Source organism: Drosophila bipectinata, chromosome 3L (genome assembly GCF_030179905.1).
Source record: "Drosophila bipectinata strain 14024-0381.07 chromosome 3L, DbipHiC1v2, whole genome shotgun sequence".
In the NCBI taxonomy this organism is placed as follows: domain Eukaryota; kingdom Metazoa; phylum Arthropoda; class Insecta; order Diptera; family Drosophilidae; genus Drosophila; species Drosophila bipectinata.
This window is the reverse complement of record NC_091738.1, coordinates 12,182,589-12,207,451: the sequence shown is the minus strand read 5'-3', so window position 1 is coordinate 12,207,451 and position 24,863 is coordinate 12,182,589. Positions and strand designations below refer to the sequence as shown.

General features: G+C 41.0%; 1 protein-coding gene and 1 pseudogene across 5 annotated transcripts; both read left to right on the top strand.

Moving 5' to 3' along the window:
• The first annotated feature begins 193 nt into the window (after nt 1-193).
• On the top strand, nt 194-24,312 carry blot (bloated tubules). 5 transcript variants are annotated; one of them, XM_017240563.3, is made up of 6 exons: nt 194-355; nt 11,125-11,808; nt 18,961-19,192; nt 21,644-21,789; nt 21,849-21,985; nt 22,050-24,312. In XM_017240563.3, the coding sequence occupies exons 2-6, from the start codon at nt 11,134-11,136 to the stop codon at nt 23,812-23,814; spliced, it is 2,955 nt and encodes a 984-aa protein (XP_017096052.2). In that variant the 5' UTR covers nt 194-355; nt 11,125-11,133; the 3' UTR covers nt 23,815-24,312. The 5 variants fall into 5 exon arrangements, with proteins under 5 accessions (XP_017096052.2, XP_070135420.1, XP_070135419.1 ...); XM_070279319.1 differs by lacking the exon at nt 194-355 and adding an exon at nt 5,917-6,374; XM_070279318.1 differs by lacking the exon at nt 194-355 and adding an exon at nt 8,155-8,256.
• LOC138926206 (uncharacterized) lies at nt 19,237-20,365 on the top strand (annotated as a pseudogene).
• Nucleotides 24,313-24,863: the final 551 nt, after the last annotated feature.

Sequence of the window (24,863 nt, the reverse complement as noted above, 5' to 3'; positions counted from 1 at the left end):
AAATATCTTAAATATTGTTTTGCTCTCTATATTGCATCTGCTCTCTATCACAAGAGAGCAACTGCTTATGGTAGAGAGCTATAGCTTAAGCTCTCAGTTCCCGAAGTGGGTTCGGGCCCCGAACCACGTTCCACAACATCATCGAAAGCCGCCGACGAAGTTGCACCACCTTAAGTTCCACCACATTCAAGTTTCGCGCCACAGTCGGATCGGTTGTCGGTCGAAGTCGTCGCTCCTCCATTGAAAACCCCTAACCAGAAACCATTTTATTGTGTGCATTTTTAAATTGTTCTATGTGTTTTTCGAGTGCGCGTGTGTTCCCCCTGTTTTGATGCAACTGCATGAAATGCAAATGGTAATTGCAAAAAATTGAAAAAGCAGCTAAAAAAGTGAATATTTAAAAGCCCGCCGTTTCTAAGCCATCCGAAACGAAACGAAACGATCCTCCCTCCTGTCTGGCTAAAACTTTTATTATAGCCTCTATAGCGCGACCCGTCCGACCAGTTTCGTGCTGCGGTTGTCGCTCCTGACTCGATTCTCCTTGCCTCCTTACCTTTCAGTATTTTGTGTCCCACTCCTTACCTTGCCTTACCTTGCCCTCGGTCTTTGCATTTTTCATGCACACACGCTCCCCATTTTCAGAGGTTATTTTTTTTTTTATATATATTTCGTGCTCCCGTGCTCATGTTCTTCCACTTTTTCGGTTATAATACAGTGGTTACCGGTTAAACGTCATTCCGGTTAGGAGAGACTACTGTTAAAACAAATCGGTAGTTTTTATGAATATTTCTTCAAAAGATTTTCCATGATTGGGTTTGTTGACTAACCGGATAGGTTGATAAATGCATGCTAGACTAATGAATATTCCAAAATGGTCTTTGGTAATAAAACATTAGACCTGAAACCCCCTTTATAAAATCTATATCCCTGATTTGTTATAGCTTTTTTTTTAAAGCCCTATGTCCACTGTAGTCTTCTTCCTTTTGGGTTGGTTCCTCTTTGGTCAGTGCCTTTGTTTTTACCTTTCCGGCGGTCATCGGACAATTGTTGTTGCCGCTGCCGTGCATTTTAACGAAGTTTCAGTGAAACCTGGCCCACCTTGATACACCTAGCCTCCGGCCAGTCAGTCTGTTAGCCAGCCGATCGCCTCCCAGCAAGTTCAATGCTGTGGCAATGCGATGCGATGCATTTTCGACTTCCGCCACAACAATTAGCCTTAGCCAGTACATAGCCCCAGACCTTACACTCACAAAACGCACTGTAATCGTCATGTACTTGGAGAAACCGAGGATAAAGTGCGCGATAAGACTGACTATAAGTTGGAACTGTGACTATGGTTTTGTGATTAAGTGCAAGACAGTTATCTATGTCATCAGTAAATATTGTAATCACAGAGATGATCTTGAGTCATAAAAAACAACTCGGGACCCAGTAGTATTTTATATTTTACAGGTACTTCTGTACTTAAATGGGTAATATTTCTCCATTGACACCTTGAATTAATAAAAACCGTGTATTTTCCTTCTGTTTAAAAAGCGGCTCTATCAAAGTATTATAGTCATATGCTTTTATTTTATTTAATTTCCCTGATTGCCGCCATTGAAATGTATATTTGCCCCACTTTAATTAGCATTTTAATGAGTTATTTGTCTGAAGAGAATTGTACATTTTTTTGCACTTGATAAGCAGAGAGAAATAATGGTCCATTACTAAATACACTCTCACCTATTGTGTTTTCACTGAAAGAAATGATAAGGAAGTAGTCATACGTATACGTAATATTTTTAGAAAATATATTAAATATTAAAGAAAGTATGGAGCTTGAGAAGACACCTCTTATAAGTTTCTTAAATATTATATTCTTTATTTTTTTGTTCAGTGTAACTGCTTGTCACACTTTAATATCTCTGTCTTCACAAGGAGATAGTGAACAAGCATTAATGGTATGTGACCATATAAATTCCCTCTCGTTTTCACTCCGTACCAAGTATGTTTACTTATTTATTTACTTAACACACAAATATTTACGTGGCACATTTAGAACATTTTATGAAGTCAAAGGTGCCTGGAGAGGAAATTGCATGGAGCTGCGTAATATCCGCCGTAGAAATGCATTGCCTGGCAAATATTTATTTGCACACAGTTATTATTATCTTTTGTTTTGGTACTCAGGAAGGTGAATACCGCCACCTCCTGCCCCCCTCCCCGTGGTAAGGGGGGAAGCCATCAACTTTGTGGTTCGTGACTGAGTCATCAGGTTTTTTTTGCCCCCCCCATATCTCACTCAGGTTTTAGCCTGAACCAGAACCCAAGTTTACTTGAGGTTAGCAGCTAGAGGCAGACTTTATTTTTTGCTCCGCCATTTCTGGCTTCTTACCTTTCATGCTTTCGCCCTCTCTTGGCCTTTTTCTGCTTCTACCACGGTTCTTGGCAATGCATTATGGCTTGCTGTGGGCCGTACATTTCTTTTTTCGTACTTTTGCCCACCCAACTGACCGTTATTTTCTAGATTTTAGACTCTCTATGAAGTCTAGGTCTAGACTAATTTTAAAAAAGAATTTTCCAGCTACGCTGTCGTCAGCTTTTTTCACCAAACTGACCGTACTTGGGCTCCCAATCTGCGCCATACGTGCTCAAATATTTCGGATGTTTGGCAATCGAAAAGCTCAAACAGTAAGCGTAAGAAGCGCTTGAAACACCTACTACTATATACAGGTGCTACAATAGTTATGTGTGTTTCTTTTATAATGCATGTGGAAAAAAAAAATACTAAAAATAAATAAAGAGTGCGGTGCGGCATACATTGTTTTGAACAATGGAACGTTATACGATAAAAAGTGTATAAACAACCCGAACGGGGGGTTGCATGTCACCTGCTCAGCTCGGCGCAGCCCTGAGAAAATGAAGTCACTCTCAAATAAACAAAAAACTGAAAAAAAAAAAATTATAAAAAAACCTGGCCAGAAGAGTTGCAACAAGTGCTAACTGAATATATTCATACCGGCCACATACATAATACCAGCCTCTCACCCTGCTCGGTGAATCTTTATTTATTGTTGGCGTTGCCGCGTTCTCAAAATCCGAGTCATGTGAACCTGTTACTTTACAAACATTGTAACTTTACCTCAAGACGTCAGTAAAGGGATTGGAAAAGTGCGAAAATTGGCCAAGAGAAAAGGCAACTCGATCTATTGATCTCTTAAACAGAAATATTGGAAAGCCAAAAAGGAGTGGGAAAGTTTTTATTACGGAAACGGAAATAGGAGTGCACTTGAATGAAAGTGCATTGTCTATATTCATTTTCAATGTTCTGCTTCACAGAGTTTCAATATTTTGATTTCCTATTATTTGCTTAACCCATATTTTTCTAAAATTAACAAAGCCACTTGACTTTTATCATATTACCTTCTGGAAAACTGAAGCCCCTAGAGCGATATCCCCGGTACTTAGAAATGATGAAAAAAGAAACGTTGGAGCACGTCATTTTCGATTGGGAGTAGAATTGCAGATCTCCAGGGGCGATGGCTCCACGCACACGTTGAAAGGGAGGTTGTTTAGAGTATTTCCCAGATTTAGAATTAAAAATAGAGAGGGAAATACTTTTCAGATTGTATAAATTAAAAGCTTTATGGCTAGAAACAGAATTTTTTCCTGTGCTCCACCTCCTTGAGACGACAGTAGACAAGAACTTGGGACCATTTATGGTGTCAGTAAGGTACACTGCAGCCGGTAATGGCCCTGATAATGATGCCTCTCGGCTGCCTCGCCACCAGAACGCCACAAAGTGGTGCAATTTGCTCCAATGTTAAGAACAGTCTGCTGTTGCTAGAAAGTGGCCAAAAGGCAAATACAAAAAAAAAGCAACGAGCCTCTTTTAAAGCCAAGCCATGCTGCGGAAAATGGCTCTGCACTCATTTTGGTAACTGACAGCAGCAACTCGGCTATCGTCCCCTTTTTTTTTATTTTTACTCCAAGTCTATGTCTATGTCGGGTTTGGTTTGTTTTCACCATGCAAACGTGATCTTGGAAGTGGACGAACTCGTGTCTTACATTATATATAGACCAGTTTCCTCATGGTGATGTGCCCGGTTCTAATGCGGTTCCGAACATTGTCCCGATCCCGATGCCGATGCCGCTTTTTCTAGCATTTTGAAACTGAATTGCCTTGAGGCATGTTGCTCCAAAAAGAAAACAAGAAAAGTGTGTGCGACTGGTTGGGGGTTTGGAGCTTTAATGGTTTCACCTGGGAAACTCAGGTGTGACGAAAATGTCAACATAACTCAGCTTGAGGCCAGCTTAGCTTGGGGATTACGAAATTATCAAATCAAGGGTACTCTTATCATCCTAAAAAAGGTCTTTTATGAAATTGCTGTCAAATAAAATTAAAAACCAGCTTTGCCGTTATGAAAATTAGTGGAAATTAAATTTAAAATGTATGTAAATTGGGTTATAGTTGGGGTAATTGGATTGGTAGGGAGATAATATGATTCTCGAGTTCTTTAACCCAGTAACTAGATTTGATGAATCAGAGGAATAAAATCTCATGTTCATTTTGGAAGCTGTGAAGATGATGATTATTGTCAGACCATTAATTTTCCTAGAGAGCATAAAAACAACCAAAACTAGACAAAGAACTCACACGCTTCCTCTTAAGAAACTTAACAAAAAGAATTATTTTAATCCATTCCCCCCAAGCTCTCATCAAAAGGCACATCAATAATGCGCAAATGTTCTGGGCACCATGAAATATTTGCTGGATGCATGCTAAATTATTATTAAGAATAATTGTTGAGTTGTCGGATTTATAATTAGAAATGAGCCGGAAACCGGTATACCTATGTCTGGGCCTGATGCCGATCTCCGGCTATCAGCAAAACATCTCCAATTGTAATTAGTTATTGGCAAAAGAATCTTTCAGTTTTGCCATTGAATCGTCGTTAAGAAACATCTCAGAACTAGGAACTCATTAGCATTATGTATATGTTGCCAGTAGCGTCAGAGTACTTACCAGGGATGTATACTTTTTTCTTTTTTGTTTCATCGTGTGAACAATCGAAAAGTCAAAATATACAGAATTCAATTACCCTCCGCCAGGCGAATGAAGTTGTAAACATCGGCGCGACCTTGGAAAAATTGGGAATTTACCGAAACCCGGGGCGAATTCTCACTTCCTTGCCAGCCTGCGACTGGGCCTTGTCCTTGTCCTTTAGTTTCGGGCAGGGGCTTAAGTCAGGCAACACCCTAATGCACTGAGAAAAATAGTAGTGTCCTACTTATAAATATTAAAGAACTTTGAGGTTGTTAGGTATTCGTTATAGGTGTTCATCTTGTCAGAAAAAATTTTCCCTTTTAAATAGTATAATTATAGATAAACCACAAATAGTAAGATAATTTTCACTGTGCAGGATCTTCCTCTGTTACCTGAGGGCCTCGAAAATCGGCGCAATATAACCTATACACACTCGAGTGATTAATTTCCTGTTTATGAGCATTTCGTTCGCCTCGTCCTTTGTTGTGCGGCTTCTTTGGCCCGAAAAGGTCTGGAAGGTTTCCCTCAATGGAGCAGAATGAGTTCTTTTTCTACGGTTATGGGATTCTCATAATTTGTTTTTCCCAAAGAGGGGAATAAATATTATGGCCATGTACCTTTGGGGATTTGGCTTGGAACTGGGGATTTAGCTTTGCGTGTTTTGCTGATATTAACGCTCCAACCGATCGGATCGGTGGAGAGCCTCCCTGAATCTGTATCTGGCAGATACATTCGCGGCAGCTACACGTGTTCCACCCTGGCTCAGTTAATGCCCATGCACATGCCCAACTCACTCACTTACTACCTGTCAGGTAGTAATAACTCCGCTCATTTCAGTTCAGTTCGGTTACAGCCCGGCTCATCCGCTCTCGGCCATTCAGTATTCAGTCTTTCCGAACCTGTCGTCGAAGTCGCTTTGAGTTTTTTTTTCGCCGGATTTTGTAGTTTGTTTTTAAAGCGTGTGTGAGAACGCAATTTCCATGGATTTTCGCTATTGAATTGAAATTGATTGGAAGTGTATGTGCCAGTGGCTCGAATTCCCAGTTTGGCAATTGCTCATTATGGGGCATTTAAATGGGTTTTTTGGAGCAACGTAACCGAGAGTCTCTGATTACCGCCAGTTCCAGTTTCGAGTGTTGTGCCGAAAAAGCAGAAGCCAACTTGAATACAAATTAAAAAATTATCTACTTCCTACCCGCAAAAAAGTGATGAATGAATGAATGAACGCCTCAAGGAGTTTTCAAAAAGAGTTCAATGTGATTCTGTTAAATAATATACTTGGAAACGAGATTTAAATTCAAATAAAGTGTGTAGCCCTTTTTGGGGTAACTACATAGTTTCTATGGTAAATAAATTAGATAATAAAATCTATAACCATAAACCTCACACAGTTGTGTTCTATTACCTGGCGTGAGTATTGTTTTTGTAGCGGATAACTGAAATTATTCAGAGGCAGTAGCATCTCCCATTTTCATTGCCAAAGTGGCTACTTGTTTGTTCGATTCGATTGCCAAAGCGGCAGGTCTAATGTCAACGAGGGGGCTGCAGGGTGGAGCCTCCATTCAGACGCTAATGATTCTGATAATTGCCATTGTGCGAAACCAAATGCGAAGCTTTTGTTGTGCAATTGATGAATGGAGGGGACGTTTAGTAGACTCTAGATATATTTTTTTTTATTTTGTATTTTATTTCGTACTTTTGAGTACGGAGTATGGATTATGATTGCCAGCCGCAGCCACTCGATGCTGATGCAATTAACAAGCAACAAGGGCAGCACGAAGCATTTATGCAAATCACGGCCCAAGACAGTCCTGAGCAATTATTGAATCGGGTTTGCGTTGAAGTTTCTGTTTCTCTATTTTGCGGTTGAAGACTCCCTGCCGGCTTGCCTGTCAAGTATCTAAGTATCTGGGTATCTTTTTTTTTATGCTCTTGACCCAGTGGCAAGTGTCAAAGCGGGTCTTTATTAACGCAATTTCTTGGCCAATCTTTATGGTTTCGGCTGGCGCGCAAACAGGTCTACAAACTGAAGAAAATAGTGTCCACTTGTCGTGCCATGATCTCTGGATAATGTGTAATTACAAAGCGCTAAATGCAATTTGCAGAGCCATAATGTCCGAACGTGTTTTTGGATCAGCAATCCGAATGATTTCAGCCAGGAATTTGTGTATCTCGCGATGTGTGAACACACATCTGGCCCACTAACACGAAAAGAGAGATGTGACAATTTGTTGAGAAAACGTTGGATCAAAAAAAGCATAAAGATTCGTTTTGAAAAGCGGAATCAATGAAGCGATCGGTGGGGCGTGGCTCCCGGCGAGATTTTGCAGTAGTCCGTGTCCCCACAGCGGACAGCATTAATTACATTCGATTGGACAATCAATAAAGGCAATCAAAGCGATACTGCACGTAAAAAAAATTTATCAATTTTCAATTGATATTTCAATTAAGAAAAGTGTAAAAAAAAACTATTTGAGATCATTTCTTGTTAACATTGATGGTATAATTTTTATACATTTTTGCATATTTTTGTTATATTTTTTCATAGTGCCGGAAATCAAGATACTTTTACTTGTGTCGCCTGCCTCATGTCGCATGTCGCACGAGTTTCAATTCAATTTACACATAATTTTACATAATCTTCGCCTTTTGAGAAACTGTGCCAAGTCGCCAAGTGTTAGTTAAACGTATCTGATAGATACGAATACGCAAAGAGAAGCAATTATACTCGGCCAGCTGTATCTTTTGTTGTTTTTACTTTCGTTGGAAGCTGCTGTCAGAAGTGAGAGAAGAAAGAGCCGGCGAAACAAATAAACCCATCCAGTTTTTACTTTCCATTTGAGCCAGGCCAAGCTCAGACTTTCAATTACACGAATGCAGATACCGCCAAGATGCCTACTATAGAGGCCATAGCTAAGCAGCATGCTAATTGCGATTATCCCTACAATTTAGCTAAATGAATTGTTGCCACGAAATGGGATTTGGCCTCCCAGCTTTTGCTCCATCGGATGGATCTCCTAATTAGCCACACAGTCCAACACTAATTAGCTCTGCCTTGTGCTTTTGTTTTCCTCCTAATAGAGAGCTTTAAATGGAAATTACACTGCTTTTCTGTGGTTTATACTATTTTCAGTTCACCTGCTCGCCACTTGTGACATTTCAGGTTCAGTATCTTTTAATGTGCGTTCGAAATGCCGGCAGTTTGGACTCTTGCCCTCCGACTAAAGGTTAACAATATAGTAAACCGACAATAATCGGAGTGCGCCATTTAATTGACCTTATTAAAGTGGTGATTATATTTACGTCAACAAGGCAGTAACTAAATGAACTAGCTTTGAAATTTGAAATTATTTTTAAATTCTATAAATATCCACAAAACCCTTCTGTAACCTTCAAAAGTTGATTGATCTTCAAAATGCTGTGGGGGAAGCTTTTAATATTTTATGTCAGACTCATCCATCCATCCACTTACTTTTCCATTAAAAATAATGAGTGCTGTCTAGATTCTCGATGTTTCCTTGGAACTGAACCCTTGATCATCTCAAGTAAAAACTTTATTACCAAAAAGCAAACTTGGCCAGGTTCTGTTCTCATGATTTTTAAATACTAGGCTAAATGGTGAGTTAATGTTCGGTTTGGCTTTGGTCAGTGGCAGTTACTGTCTTACTGTGGTTACGCCCGGCTGGGCTTGAGCTTGGCTGAGGTGGTGCTGATGTTTCTGCTGGCACCACCACCACCGCCGCCACCGGCATTTATAAATAGTACCACACCACACACACTATATGCTTTATGTATAGTATGTTGCCCTCGTCAGAACCTTTATCAAGTGTCATACTTTTACCCTCTCGTCTCGTACTTGTCGCCGTTCAATTTCAGTGAACAAAGAAAAGCAGGTACACCTGAAACAAAAATGGTGGTCTATTGATAATTTTAATTAAAAGTTCTATCAACAATACGACTATTCTACACAAGACCACTTTATAGTTTCCAGAATAATCATTATTTTTTGTAGAACTCGCTTTTTTTCTCCCTGTACTAGTATGTGCCATATCTATTGTACTTTTCTTGGCAACACTTGTACTCGTACCTGTTAATAACTTGTAACTTGATGCACCGTCGAATCGTGTCCCTTAGGTTCGTCTCACTGGACTGGGTTTTGGAGTGGAGAGTGCCTCCTCGTTCGCCCAACGGTCGAGCGATTTGGCTGTTTGTTCCGCCCCGTCTCCTTTCAATTTGTGTTTGTGTCTGTGCGAGCCGGTCTATAGATACAAAAGTATCTCACAAAATCTCTGGATGCGAATGCAAATCTTTGCCACTACGGCGCCACATTTGTTTGCAAAATGTTCAATAACACAAACAATCGGAGACGCCGCCGTCATCCACTTTGGTGCCTTCATTTGGACGAAGACGTCGTAAACATTTCAATACCCGGCAGTCGTTAGTGTGACGGGTGTTTGTGGATAAATATTAACTTGATGATTTTGTTTTCTGGAAGTAGGGGGTGTAGGGAGAGTAAACCCCTTGATAAGGTTTTTCAGGTTATTTGGTATACATTTCTTAAATGTAAGGTTTGTTAATACAGGATATTATTTGAGTCGATCTTGGGTTTTGGTTTAATGATGGGCGTTATGGATTCGCCATAAATGAACGAAAATTTGTATAAATACTTGGGAAAGATTCAGATACGGCCTCTTTCCGACTGGTCACCGAACTCAATCGCATGTTAAGAGCTGATTTTGTTTTCTTTTCTTCGGGTTTTGTTTTGAACCTTTTTGCTCATTTATGCAAGCATGCATAATTATTTGGTAAATATGCATTTCAGGTGATTGTGATAAGGGGCTGCTGGGCTGCTTTGCTTACAGACCGCGAGATAAATGTGTGCCATTGTGCCGATAAGAGGTTTGTTTTGTGAGTCGAAAAGTCATTAATAAAATGACAAAATCTTAATAATCGAATTTTTGTGTTTGGAGTTGAGTCATCGTTGTTAGCTTTTATATATATAAAAAAAAACACATTCACGCACTTAACTTAATTAATGTTTATTAGCTGCATATATTTGCCTTAATTTGTGTTGCCAAGGGTAGCAAATTGGCTTCTCATTTAAAAGCCCAATTCACAGAATTTAAATAATGTATTGATTGGTTTGCATTTTTAGAACTCAACTCATAAACTCCAATTTAATTTCAGCAACTGGCAGTGGTAATGAACCGCTGAAAATATAACCATATTTCGAGAATTTAATTTTCAGGTCAATAAAGTTGAGAAACAGAAACCCAAGTATAGTATGCACCTGATCTTGTTGTTTTCTTATTTTTGCCATATTCATATTGGAACAGTTGTTTTTACGACTTTGTTTCAGAGGTCTCTCTGCCTGTCTCTCATTGTTGTCAACTTTCGAGATATTTTCACTGCCAGTGTCCGATAAAAAATAAAACCAGTCAAGTGAAATTTTGCCAGTTTTAAATTCACCTGTCTAGAGCAAAAAATGATTTGCTCTGATTTGTGTGGTGCTTCCATTGAAATTGTTAAACAAACAAAGGCGATCAAAGAATCTTGGAAAACAATGGCATAATCCATGGCATAATAGGGCTATCAGTATGCGGAGTAGAATGGCCAGAAGGCTTTCACTTTCGCAGATTCATCTAGCAGTCTCTACTGGCCACATTTCACTTTCCGTTCAACGGTTACACATATTGTTCTCTCATGCAAATCCGCTGTCCAAACAGACCCCAAAAAACAAAACCCCCATCAGTAAATCTCCCATATGAATCATTTCGGTAGAAAATACAACAGCGGATATAATTTGTGAGTTTTAAATTTGATTTTCAAGCCTTCGTGCGAACTCGGGCCAGTCGGATTGTGGGCCTTTGAAGTTATTCAGATTTTATATTTCCATGAATTTTACTCAGCAACGGCTTTGGTCAAATGAGAAATACATAAACCTTATAGCTGATAAGATGGTGTCACCTGGATTTAAATTGGTATTGTTTTTACAACCAATACAAGGGAAAATAAAGTACAAACTAGTATTTTTTATAACAAAAATAACCTTAATATTAACGGCAAGTTTTTAAAAGTCTTTTTTTATCTTACAGATCTAATCGATGAGCAGCAGCTACAAGCCCCGGACCAGCGACGAGGCACTCGCCGAGCAGCTCAGCCTAGCCGGAAGTGGCGCCAAGCCCCCGGCCACGCCCACCTATAGGCAGATATCTGGCGCCATGGCAACCCTGCCGCGCCATGAAAACCACACCAACAACAACAATCACAAAAGCGACGATTCCGTTCGTATGCGTACCGATTCTTCGGCCACCACAAGAACCTGTGTCTACATTGGAGGAGCACCGACCGGAAACGGAACCGGAAACGGTCATGTAGTGACCGCCTCGGTAACCTTGGACCGTCGCCAGCCGCAGCGCATGTCCTGGCTGAATATGCGAAGGGCCAAGGCCGGGGAACAGGACCTGCCCGCCGTCACGCCGTCACCTCAAACGACGCGCAGCTGCATCTCCACGGTGTCCAGTGTGGTGGAGAGTCGGACGGACGGCCGCACCACCGCCACCTCCGGCCGGATTAGCTCCAGCGGCATTGTGACCCTCAGCGGGAGTAACAATACACTCAGCGAAATCCAGGGCGGTTACCACGACCTCGATCACGACGCGGTGTCCAAGAACTTCTCCTCCGTCTCCGTCTCGGCTTCGGCCCACTCCGCCCACAACATCACCACGGCCAGCAATGCCAAGTTGCTGCCCGCCGCCGAGGATGAGTCCAATCAACAGGTGAGTTATGGGCATTTAACTTTAAACCTGTTAAAACTAACAAAATTAATGAATTCTAATTTTGCCACAATCTATTATAAAAGTTTTGTTGCTCAGCCATAATAACAATTAAGATTTATATTTATTAGCAAGTTTCAGATACATTTAGCATTCTTTTAGATAGGGGCTCTTAGAAAAAGTAGTTCATCTTCGAAGGCGGAGATCGTGTATGCAATTTATTTCGGTGTGGTCTTACCTGTTTTTTTGATTATTTAGAAGCTATCTGTCGAGATCGCTTCTTTTTTGTACAAGTTTCAAGTTGAACTCCTTTTGTTCAATGCTATGGGTTTTAGCCAGAAGCCAGATTTGATTCATCTGCCTCTTGAGGTTATTGTGAGAAAACAAAACAAGAATGAATCTGAAGGGGTATGAGATGTTGAGATACTCTCCGGTTGACGACGGTCGCTTATCAACGGGAAAAGGGTGAGTCTTCTGAATGATATTCAGTGATTCCGGCAATCGATTACTCACGAGTGGCTATAAATTTTATTTCTCCGCTTTATAATGCTAAAAGTATTCGAAACGATTTGGTATACGTGCTCACCAGCAAAAAGAGAATATTTCACATTTTTGTTTGTTTCAATTGATTGATTATGGTTTTCTTCCAAACACAAATAATTCCATAAAAAATACAAGTATTTGTTAGCCCACTGTTACCTCTTTCCGCTCAGTTAAAACGCGTTAATTTTCGCGCAGTTTGTTTACTTTCCCCTTGTGTTTGTTGATCTTCGATCTGTGAGGTGTTTGGATGGCTTTCAAGATGAAGATTACACAAGAAACCCCGGTTGCAGCAGATGGGCGTGGCGCGCGCAACCTTCAAACACCTGAATCTCGTTCGTTGTTCCCTGGGGCGGAATGCATCTATTGCGATGCCTATCCTTGTCTTTCGGGTTAGTGTATTTAAAGTTTTATAGGGTTGTCGGACGAACAGCGGCAACATCATAAACACGATCATAAAACTAGTTTCGGCATTTGTTGCTGGGTCGTATTTGTCCCCGTATTTAGGTTAGTAAGGCACTCACTACCGGACTGGACCGGATAGGGCTGCCAGCTGGCCATTTGGCCATTGTCTTTCATTCAATTGTTCTGCATAGCTGGGCAATCATTTGGGACAGGTTCCCGATTCTCGGGTGAGTGCAAGTGCCAAGAGCACGAGTCCAAATGCAAAGAATAGATGCTAATTGGTTTTAATTAGCAATGATGCGTGTCTTGAATTTATTAAAAATAATCTAGGACAATTTCATCGTTTATATTAAGCGAGAAAACAAGTAATTCCTATTATATTTATCGTAAAAGTTTATAAAAGAATGTATTGCGGCTTTATACTATGATTTTTTGCAAGATCAAGAGGTATTGCTTAGTTCTATCATCGGAAAACCATACAACAATTAGGAAAAGTCATAAAATATTCCACAAAATGTTAAGTATAAGTTTCACATTTAGAAATAGTTTATTTTTTAAATTAAGACTCCCATGAAATCCCTTAAAAATCATCTACATAAAATTTTACAAGCGCGTGTAAGCAATAGCGACACCTAGCGGAAATGGCCCCTGGGAGTATGCAACACTTTTGCCAGCTTCCGCCGTGCATGAAGTAAAGCATACATATGAGGTTATCAAGTTCGTGTCTTAAGTCTTTTGTTTGCAAAGGATAAAGATGTTTGTATTTTAAAACTTTAAAAAATGTTTATCCTTTTTATTACACTTAAAGGACAAAAAAATAAATAAATTTATTATTTTTTAGTTGAACAATAATTTTTTATTGGTGATAAAAATTAAATGCTTCCAACTTTCTTTTCTTGGCCTGAATATTTTATTAGGCTGCATTAATAACTTGCAAAAAATTATCTTTAGCGAAATTGGCAAATAAAACTATGTTTATTGACCAATTTCATGGTCCCGCAACTTGAACTGTATTTGCAACTGACTTTCATCCCTGCGTGCCACTCGTTTCATGTGGGCCAGCGGCTCGCATATTTGTTTGCTTATTTTTATTTTTAACTTGCGACTTTTCGAATGTGCAATTTGCTTACCACAATCAATTGGCCCGCGGCTCCTCGGCTTCCTTTTCGGTCGTGCATACGACTGGCCAAAATTCAAAAGCCAAGACCAAGAAAAAAATTTAAATCAAAAGCCCAAACCCATATGCATGTTTATTTTTTGCTGCTGCTGCTGCTGTTCGAGTGTCTGTGTTACTTCATCTCTTATGTTATTTTGTTTCCAATTCGCTGATTAACAAGTTCAACAAAACACAGCAGCAACAACTACAACAATTACAATGTTGCAGCTACTTTCGGTGCAAATTCGGCAGTGGCAAATCGCACGTTTTCTGCTGCAAAGACATGAGAAATGAAAATTACTTCGATGACGTCATTTTTATAGATTACTAAAAAAAAAATAACTCAATTTGTTAGTATTCTTAGATTCTACCAGCAGTGAAAGTTAGCACACCAGATATTCCTTGAATTTCTTCAGCTAGCCAGCATTGAAATCTAATCCATGCCACGCTACACTGCGCTACCGGGTTTTGGGTGTAACAGAGACCAGTTTACAATATCGCAGCACTTGTCTTCATGACTTCTCCTTTCACTGGTCACTTTGATTAGAGACCCTCGACGTACAGACGCAATTCAAGTCGTAAAACAAAAGCGCAGATGTACAGAGACAACTCCACTGAAGACTATAGCTGTGTCCATGCTCCAGTGCTCCGTGATCCGTTCGGCCAAAGAGATTGTCGAGGCATCACTTATTCAACACAGCATAATGCCACTCTCGATTGCAAACAAAAGTCTTATTTCGGACACCTTTTGTGGTTGACAGTTTCATTGTGGGGACACATTTTCACACTCCAGTTTCAGGTGACAAAAAAACTTGAGGGTAATTATTGTGCAGCCTACGAAACCTTTCCATTCTGATTCAATCATTGAAATCAATTCTTGGCATATAGAAGAAACCCCCAGAGAAACCTGGGCATTTATGGGTTAAGTTCCAAGGCAAAAGAAACATTTTAATTGGCCGTCTCGGCAGCGACCCACGCTTTTACTTTTGGCTTTTCATATTTCATATCGCTCGAGTATCAGTATGAGTTTTTAACGGCCACTTTGCGGCTCATTCTGAATGCCAGGCACAAAACCGACAACCGTCAAAAAGCCCCAAAATCAAGCAATTATTTATGCTAAATGTGTGGAAGTTCTTGATGCGATCATCGATCGAGCCAATAAGAAAGTTCAATTCGTTTTATTGCCGACTTGATTTTTATTCGAACTTCCGCTTGATTAGGTAGAACTTTTGATTCCAAATATAAATCTAAACCGGGTAATAATATTTTAATTTTTTATTAGCGCCCATTCTGGCCAACCTATTTGGCTGCTTGACTCGCAAGTGCGAGCTTGATAATTTTTTCTCAGCGGGCACAGTGAGTGCTGTTAATTAACCCCCCCGAGTACCAGTTTCGCTCGCATGCTTACATAATAATTAGAAAATGTGCCATCGCGTTGCTAGCAGAACGTGTTAAAATGAAATTTAATTTAAGTATGGGAAGCAGCTACGAAAAAGAGCCACAACTAATAGACGGTTTCTTCGCCGGTTTTGTGGTGGCCACTTCCTGCTGTGCAGAAGACAGGTTAATTATGCAGATGAATTTTCGAGACATGGGAACTTGGTGGAACTGGATGGAGCGCCTGAGGGAATTCATCATTAGGCAATCGCAGTAGAATCCCTCCCAGCAGCCAGCATCTTTGTGTTCTTTTCTTTCAATTAGCTGAGGTGGGCGGACTTAAAATGTGGCAGAGATTCAATAAACGATGAAGATGTGACTTGTGAATTCTCAAAAGAAAAGTTAAGAGGCACTGTGAGAAATAAGCAATACAGGGGAGTTCATGTTGGTCAGTGTTTGAAGTTGGATGTTTATGATTAGAACAGAGTCTTGAGTTAGGTCAAAGCTCAAATTGGGAGATTCTTTTTTAATTACTTTAGTATTTAATGGCTACTTTTCTTAGATATAAAATTTTTTTCCAGGTGTAAGCAGCATGCATAAATTTCCACATAAACCCAGTCAGTCGTGAGCTGCGCCTCGCATTTTCAGCAGCCAGTGTAGCCTAAGCGGCGTGGAGGCGTCCACCGACTTTGCGCAGCCACTGTGCATAGAAAGCCACGCTTTGGTGCTGCCTCTGATGTGGTTGTTGGAGCTGCTGCCTTTGCTTAGCCGCTTTTCTGCTGCCAACGCCACTGCCGCCGGCAGCCGTCAGTCGTCAGTTCTGCATTAATGAGAGAGCAGTTAGGTACGCTCGCTCGCACGCTCCGTGTGGTCGACAAAAAACAAAATATATATATAAAAAATAAAAACAAAACCTTACCAGGTACCTCTCGGGTGTGTGTGCGTGTGTTTTTGTATCTGTCAGATACTGTTTATAGTACCTGTACGCTGCTCCAGATGAAAACTCTGACGCCAAAGCGGCCGAAGAAGAAAAATCAAGCGGAGAGAGATGCCAAAACAAAAGTTTACTTATTAACGGAAAACTTGTTTGGGCCATCTCTCTTTCATTCGAATTTCGATTCGATTCGAGCCAAGTCAAGACGAGGCAAGGCAAGGCAAGGCAATTTTCCTCCCAATCAAAATCGTCGTCTGCGCAGTCGCAACTCGACGCTGCTGCAATGCGCTTCGAAAACTCCGCGCATCGGAAGAGCCTCAAAAAATTACTAAACAGAAAATAAAATAAAACCTGGAATAGTGTGAATCGCGTGTTCTGTGCAATGAAATGTAATTGAATTCCTGGCAATTGCCAATCGGCAACCACAATATCTATATAACACTAACATAACCACTGTCATTGATATGCATTGGCGATCTGTGGGGGAAAACAAAAACAGAAAAAAAAGAATAATAAACTAAACCAAAAGCGGCCAGAAAACCAATAAAATATATGAAAACAAAAATAAATAAATAACTTAAACGAGAGGGACAAAAAAATATTCAATAAGCGGTTCAGGGCCAGGCTCTGAAGGTGTTGCCAATTTATTTTAAAAGTCTGCGCTTTTTGTTGCCTTGCCGTTGCCGTTGTCGTCGTCACGTGATAACTTGTTCCACATGCATAAAAATATTATTATTTTCTTGACACAAATGCCCCCGAACTCGAGTCTCGTCTTTAATTAGCATGATGTTTAAAAAATAAATACGAAACTACCTTAAACTCATTACACCTTAAGCTTAAACCAGCCGCACGCTAATTGTGATTTATTTATTTTCAAGTGAAGTGTAATTAAAGTTCAATTTCGATTAATCACCATTTAGCTCACAAAAGGGAACCAACCTCGCATTCCACATACAAATAATTTCTTAATTAGAAAACTAGCAAATGCAAGAAAATGACAAGTTCTTTTGCGCCTACAAGCACTACAAAGTCTGTCCAAAGATGGAGATACCAACGACAAAGTATCTAGCCGACTATCTCTACGTTGTCCACGAGGATGTACCCTTCCGATATTATAGAAAAGTAAGTGGACCAGTGGGGGGTATAGATGGGGGCCTTTGTGGATGATATGGCATATGATATATGGCCATATTTAACGCTCGTCATCTGCACGCTCGTAAACTTCAAATACCGCTTGGCTGCTCGACGGCTCGGCTGGGCTGGGCGATTTTTTGTTTACATTTTCACTGTGCGGTTTTCGCTTTATTAACTGCGTTTACCTGGGCGTCACGTTGTTCCCGCTCCACTCGAATCTCCTACCTCATAGTTCGTAGCTCTGGATGCTGTTGTTGCTGCTACCATTATTTTTATATTTTTATATTTTTTGGTTGGCGGTTCGTTTAGCTAACTGAGCACTTCCCGTCCCGTCTCTGAATGAATTTCACTTAAAAGCGAAATGCTGGCTAACGATTTTGCTTACCCTGTATTCCCATAAGGGTGAAAGGGTGTGCTAAATAGCTGGTTTTAAATAAATATGGATTAGTCTTTAATGGCTCGTAACATATTATTATAAGTTAAGGCATGGCTGGGTAAAAAGTATTTCATTAATGTGCAATATACTTTTTATTAGAGAATTATGTTGGGAAATAGAGCTTTATAACCAAAGAGGTTTTTTGATAAATCACATATATGTTTATCATATTTAAAAAAGTGTTTCAAAAGTATATTCGATTACCAGGTACTTCTAAGTTCACACACCTTTACTTAAGACTTACCTTTCTTCCCTCTGAAAGTAACCTAAGTGTAGACTGTTGTTAGTTCAAGTTTTTTTTTTTTGCGCACATCTAATGGGCTTATGCTGTACATTTCGCAGATGACTTATTAAAGCCATGAACGAATTTCGGTCTTCGCTTAATAAGATCCCCTTTCTACACTCCCTGCAGAGCCGTGGGCACTTTCTTTTGCCACTCACTGTGAGTGTGCGAGCAAAAGCAAAGCAAACACAAAGAATCTAGGCATCTGCACGATGGGAACGGGGGAGTTTCGAGGAATATGAGTCGTAAGACAAATAAACAGAAAGCAAAATTGTGTAATTAATGAAAATAAAACGAAGCATAGCGAAATTACACAAGTCGAAAGCGGAAGCACCGGAAATGACAGCAACGCTCTGTAGGTGTATCTTTATTTTTTGTTGGTTTATGTATTTGTTTTGTTAATTTTTGATTTTTTTCGGCGGATGCGGCAACTGTGACTGCTACTATTTGTCTGTCTGCAAAAAAAAAAAAAACAAAAGTAACAAAAATACAAATGGGTTTGCATATGCAAACCCCAGCCATTTGTCAATTTTTATACTTTCTCATAAACTGAGCCACCTTTTGTCAACTAAAACACTAGTACTGCACCTTAGTAAGAGTTAGTTACTTTCTTTTCAAAAGAGTTTTAAATCATCCATTAAAATATTTTTAATTGCAACTAGATTTTGAATGGGAATTGTATAAATAAAGTTTGGCATTTCTTTGGGGACATTTTAATATAAAAATCTTATTCTAACAATATCGATATCAAACATTGAAAGAACTTTGAAATTCTTAGTACCCACATGGCTTTTTCTATTTGCATAATAGTTTTACTTTGTCTTTGATCTTTATGGTACATATTTTCCAATCCACTTAATAGTAACACATTTATTGCATTTTTATTGCAGACGAAATGCTCTGTGTTTCGGGGCCTGGTGCTCTGCCTGTGCCTCAACCTGAGCTATGCGAACGTGGTGCGCTTCCCACGCGAGCTGGACCACTACGGGTCGGCATATTTGGTGCCGTACGTGGTCTTGCTGTTTCTAGTCGGCCTGCCCATGGTTCTGCTCGAGATCTCGGTGGGTCAGTTCTTGGGCCAGGGAGCGGCGCACACCTGGCGCGCCTCGCCCATCTTCAAAGGTAAGTTCCAGTGCATACTTTTAGGCATTCCACAGGTGTACTGTATGAGTGTGTTGGTGAGTCGCCAAAAACAAAATGGAGGGTTGCAAAAGCTGCAATAGCTTTGCCATTTTGCATCCCCTAGTTGCAGGCGGAAGCTTGTGAGAGAAAGCTTTGGCATTGCACTTTCGCCGCATTTCCGCATCTTGTGATTCCCAAATCGGAATTCAGAACGTAGCTGCATAAGTAGAAGGACCGAAAGGACCTCCGTCGGGCGGTCGTGCATTCCGCAGCAACGACGGTTGGACACATCCCGTCTCATCCCCCACTCTCTCGAATTGTGTCCGTTGGTAGCCGAAGTTACGATTGCAAAAAAACTTTCGTCATCTCTCTCTCACTCTCTGAAGCAAAAAGATGGCAGGAGCAGGAGCAGGCGCCCACTGCCGACAGCACAACACACAGCTAGAGCACTACAAACGCAAAGGCTGCGAGATGGCTAAAAGCAAAAGCAAATGCAAGTGCAATGGCCGAAGAAGCACAGGAGCAAAACTACTAATAAACAAAAGTAAGCAAAAACAAACAACAGCAAAAAGTCTAAAACAACATATATATGAATCACGAATCGAAAAGATAAATGACAAAAGTGGAAAAAATATCAGACCAAAAGTATATCAATGCAAACAAAAAAATCTAAAAACGTACACATAAAATACACTAAAAAAAAAAGAGAAGACTAAACTTAAATGTGACCTAGTAGATAATGATCATCATCGTGTTTATCAGGACGACCGACAAAAACTCTGAAAAAAAATGAAACAAAAAAAATATTAAAACCGCAAAATGCATTGGTGTGTGTGTCCCGTTCGTGTAATCGCTGGCGCGCCACGCCCCCCAGGGCCCACCCCGCCCAACCAACTAACAAATTCTAAATAAGTAAAAACTGGCAACCGGAAACACCGCTACTGGGCCTAGACGGTAGCGCGCGGATGCCACCAGAAGAACGACAAAACCCCGGGCGGGTTCAAATGCGGTGGCTGGGGGTGTCGGGGCGCGTCCACAAAAAATAACCATAGAGACGTTTAAGGCAAATTCTAAATGAACAAAAGTATAAACCAAAAAACAATTGTAACGAGAAACTAAAGCATTCAAAAATGAGCAATATGAGCAACAACTAATAATGGCAAAAAGCAAAAACGACAACTGCAAATTACGACACAACACCTTCGAAAAGACCTCAGTAATAATACGAAAAAAAAGATGAAAAACAACAACAAAACAACACGTAAATGCTTGGTGGCTGCAAAGGAATGCCTTCGTTGTATCGCCCTTTTTTGGATTCAAAAAAAAAATAAACACATTTTCTGTATTTTTTTAAAGCCAACTAGGCGTATGAGTGATAAAGAGAGTGTGAGGACAACAATTCGTATGAATGACATGAAAGCTTTAGGAAGAACAGGGCGTATGAGTGATGTGGCTCCCTTTAAGGACAGCAATATGCAATATGGGAACCATTTGGACAACTATGCGTATGAGTAATGTGGCTACAGAAATATCACTCAAACCCCTAGAAAACCTTAGTCACAATCGGTTTTTTAATGAAAAGAAATATTTCAAATAATAATAATAATACCATTAATATTAAAGACTGCTTAAATGTTAAGTGGTAGTAATATTTACAACACTGCGTATTAATAAACCCAAGTCTAAAACAAAACCAACATAAAATTATCTTAAGCTGCCACTTAAAATTTTACAATCCATCGCATTGAATGCGCTTCAATGTGTATTTTAGTTGAATTGCAAAATGAAAGAGCTCATTGAGTGGAGCGGTTTCACGAGTGAGTGGATCTGCAGTCTGCAATTACGATAAATGTGGCAAATGATGTGCAACACGTGCCGACAACCATTCTTGTGTGAATGCAAAGCCAAAGAATGATGAACCAATCAGTCAGGTGAGAAGATGATCTCTCACCTTAAATCGCCTTACATTGGAAAATTGCAAGCTAACGGAGTAGCTGAGCCAATGTGGAGCAAATGTTTAAGCAGGAAATACAAAAAACTACAGTTGTGGCACATTTACATAATTCATAATTATTTAATATTTTTCCACCGAAGTCATTACAATATTTTAAACGACTTTCAATGCCAACGTAGGTTAGTCCCCTATTTATTAAAAGCTTTTGGGTGTGTTTTTAAGGTCAAAATAATCAGGTTTGGCGAATAGTTTTTAATCGCAGCAGAATATGTTATAAATGTAAATGTAAAAAATAACGAAAAATAAATAAAATCTGGTTCTCATTGATAACGAGTTTTCACTTGAGCTCTTTTCAAATGAATGGTTTTGTTTATTTAGTGGCTTACTTTTTCATTTAAATAACAAAGATAATTTAATTACGTTGCTTTTACGTAGCTCTTCCGCTTTTGGAAACTGTATTCTTAATATTTGTCATTTTTGTGTAATTGTCTGTACAGGAGCCTGCATCATTAGTCGCTTTGCATCCTGGCTGTCAGCCATTTGGGTGTCCTTGCAGGCCGTGCTGGCACTGGCCTACATTGGGATGTTTGCCTCCAACGATCTGCCATTCCGCGAATGCGCCGGACCCGTGAAGCTGGGCCCGGTAAGTATTTCTTTTGATAAATTATAGAAATAAAATTAATTGTAAATTATTTCTTTTAGTATGGTTACTCCGTGACTGGCACAAGCGGCCAGGAGTGCCTCCAGCAGACCTTCCTGACGCCCTTTTGGAAGAACCCCCTTTACTTTGGGCTGCTGGCGGCGGGTCTCATTGGCCTCTGGATAGTGGTAATGCTGTGGTAAGTCTATAAGAATCTATAATAAATAAATTCTATATAATTAACTCTGAATCCCTTCTTACAGCACCCACAATGCCAAGATTTTGAGACGCAGTATTTTTGTTTATGGCCTGAGTGGCTTAGTTCTACTCTGCAGTCTGACGGGCTGGGAAGTTAGAAACTCCTTCAACAAACACTACTTCCCGGAGCTCTGGGGCTTCGATAGCACTCTGCTGGCCGAGAGCAACATCTGGTTCAATGCCCTGATGCAGGTCCTCTTCTCCCTGAACTGCGGCTTCGGAGCCCTGCCCATGGTCACCGGAAAGTTTCTGTACAAAGGAGATGCTGTGCGCACCTCGGTGGTGTACCTCTGCTTCAATCTGCTGATCAATGCCATAGCCGTAACCCTCTTTATGGTCCAGTTCGATATGTCAGCCAACGGCTTCGAGGTGATGGATGAACTGAAGCCACTGACGGCCATCTATGACAGGGTCTTGAATAGCTCAAAGGATGGAGAGAATCATTTGCTGCAGCACTTGGTCCCCTCGCTGATCTATCTATTGATTATCCTGTCGGCCATGATCAGCGTCACAGTGACGGTGTACACCTCCACCCGTCTAGTGCCTCGGCGGCCCAACTATGTGATCTGCCTGATAGGACTCGTCGTAGCAGTGATGTCCTTTGCGGCACCGAAGTTTATAATTGCGCGCGTCCTGGATTCCCGACTGGTGGGCACCATGGTGATTACCGCCTTGGTGTTCGAGCTGATAGCCATCACATGGATCTACGGAGCCAAGAACATCTACACGGATTTGGAGTTCTCGGTGGGACGGCCCATGTTCCGGCTCTGGATGTGGCTGTGGGTCACCTGCCCTGCCATCCTGACCGGCATCTTGGTGTGGTGGTGTGCCGACGATGATCGGTTCGACCTCCTGTCGGAGTACGTACCCCGGTGGGCACCAATTCTCTTCGTTTTGGCCGTCATCCTGGTCATCGCCTGCGTGCAGATCTTCCGCCAGGTGGAGTACAACTTCTTTGGCATGATCTGTGAGGCCTCCAAGCCGGCAAAGGAGTGGGGTCCGGCAGATCCCTTGGCCCGTCACTCATGGAAGCAGTGGCGATCAGTGTGCCAGGATACAGGACGCAGGGACTTTACGCTGCGAAGGCGAGGAACTCGAGACTACACCCACTCGATCAAGAAGGGCCAGTACTCGCTGGGCGCCCAGAAGTATGGAGCCCAGAATGGTGTCGGTCAAAACCAGACACCGATGCATCAGCAGACCCACTGGAAGAGCTCTACCCCGGGCAATAGCTCCCCCAACTACAGTGGCTCCATGTTTGGGGACTCGGCCATCGAGGAGGACATCAGCGTGGACAAGTTTCCAACCCAGTATGTGCCCTTCCAGTCAGGCGAGACAAAGCCCACTAGGTACTCACAGCGGATGAGGCAGATGGCTCAACCCCAAACCCAAACCCAAGTCCGACCGCCCAGAGAGTCGGTGGAGAAGCATCGCGAGGTGGTCTACATCCGCCGACTGTCGGATGGAGGCAGTGGACAGACCGGCCATGCCACCCGCATCGAGATTTCGCCCTCCACCGAATCCATAACGTACGGGAATGGCAATGCCAAGAGCACCACCATGTCCCGAAATCCTCTGGGGCGATCGACAGGCTGCCTGGCCGCTCCAGTCCACCCGCCGCCGCCGAGTGTCCACGTGAAGAGATCGGCCAGCTCGGTGGTGAATGTGAACTCCCACAAGCTGCCACCTCCCACATCGGCAGCAGCCGGGGATCATATCTGCTGGCGGAAGTTCAACGTCAACCCGGAGGAGTACTCCACGGAGCTGTGAAACGGATGGAGAAAGGGAGCACTAGTTGTTCCTACTAGTGGAAAACGAAGCATTCACATTCAAAAAGACTTTTTGCATCCAAAACAAATGTATCTGTAAACCGTAATGACCTATCTGTAAGCTACGAATCATGCCTATATAATGAAAAGTGTATCTTCTAGTTTCGAAATGTAAATAGGAAAAAAACGTGAATATAGTTCTACGATCTAGTTCCTTAGGCTTAAGTCGAGGAAATTCTGTTGTCATTGTTTTTGAATCGCAGGAATCGGAAGCGAGAATGGATAGCCTTCCATCCTGGTCTAGAATTTAGTCTAAGCACGTCAATTGTATTCGAGTGCCTGAAAACATGAATTAATTATAGATTTAGTTAGTCGATAGGATGACACTATGTATATTGTATTGTAGTTAACATAACGTTGCCCATTGTAAAGTTACATGAAAACACAACGATTCCGAAAACGATCTTATATAATAAATAGTACGATTAGTAAATTATGATACCCCCGACTTTGTTTGTGAATTCGGTTCTGTTATCTGCCCGAAATCGGTATTTTATGGCTATGAAATATCAAAGTTCGGGTATTTATCAAGTCGGGTGCTAAATTTCTTTCCTAATCAGAAAACTTTTTACTTAAATATCTCAACCATGGATATTCGAGTTTCGGAGTTCGAGAACCAGAATTTCAATTAGCATACATGCTCGAACATCATCGGTGGATCGTGTCTTGTCCGTCGGTTGCCTTTGCTAATCCCGCTTAGGAATACATATTTAGATACAACATCTGAGCTATAAATTTTTGGATACAAATTTGCGCAAAACGGTCGAACCCGAACGAGATATATATTCTCTTTGGCAAGTGAACTTCCTTCGACGGCGATTAAAATTGTTTTATAATTACTTCTTTTTTTAGACGATGTTCTAAAGAGCTGCAGAGCAAGTTATGCTGACGCAGATAGAAACGGAAAGTTGCCAAATCTAGTCAATTATTTATTTATTTATTGATTGTATACCGTTATTCAATGAGCGAGATTTTGGCCGGAATACGTGT

What these genes read in the sequence shown, in the direction of transcription:
- blot (XM_017240563.3), top strand. Translation starts at nt 11,134, where the DNA reads ATGAGCAGCAGCTACAAGCCCCGGACCAGCGACGAGGCACTCGCCGAG. An exon ending in AGGATGAGTCCAATCAACAG is followed by an intron (nt 11,809 to 18,960) that starts GTGAGTTATGGG and finishes TTTTTATTGCAG; the next exon opens with ACGAAATGCTCTGTGTTTCG. An exon ending in GACCCGTGAAGCTGGGCCCG is followed by an intron (nt 21,790 to 21,848) that starts GTAAGTATTTCT and finishes TATTTCTTTTAG; the next exon opens with TATGGTTACTCCGTGACTGG.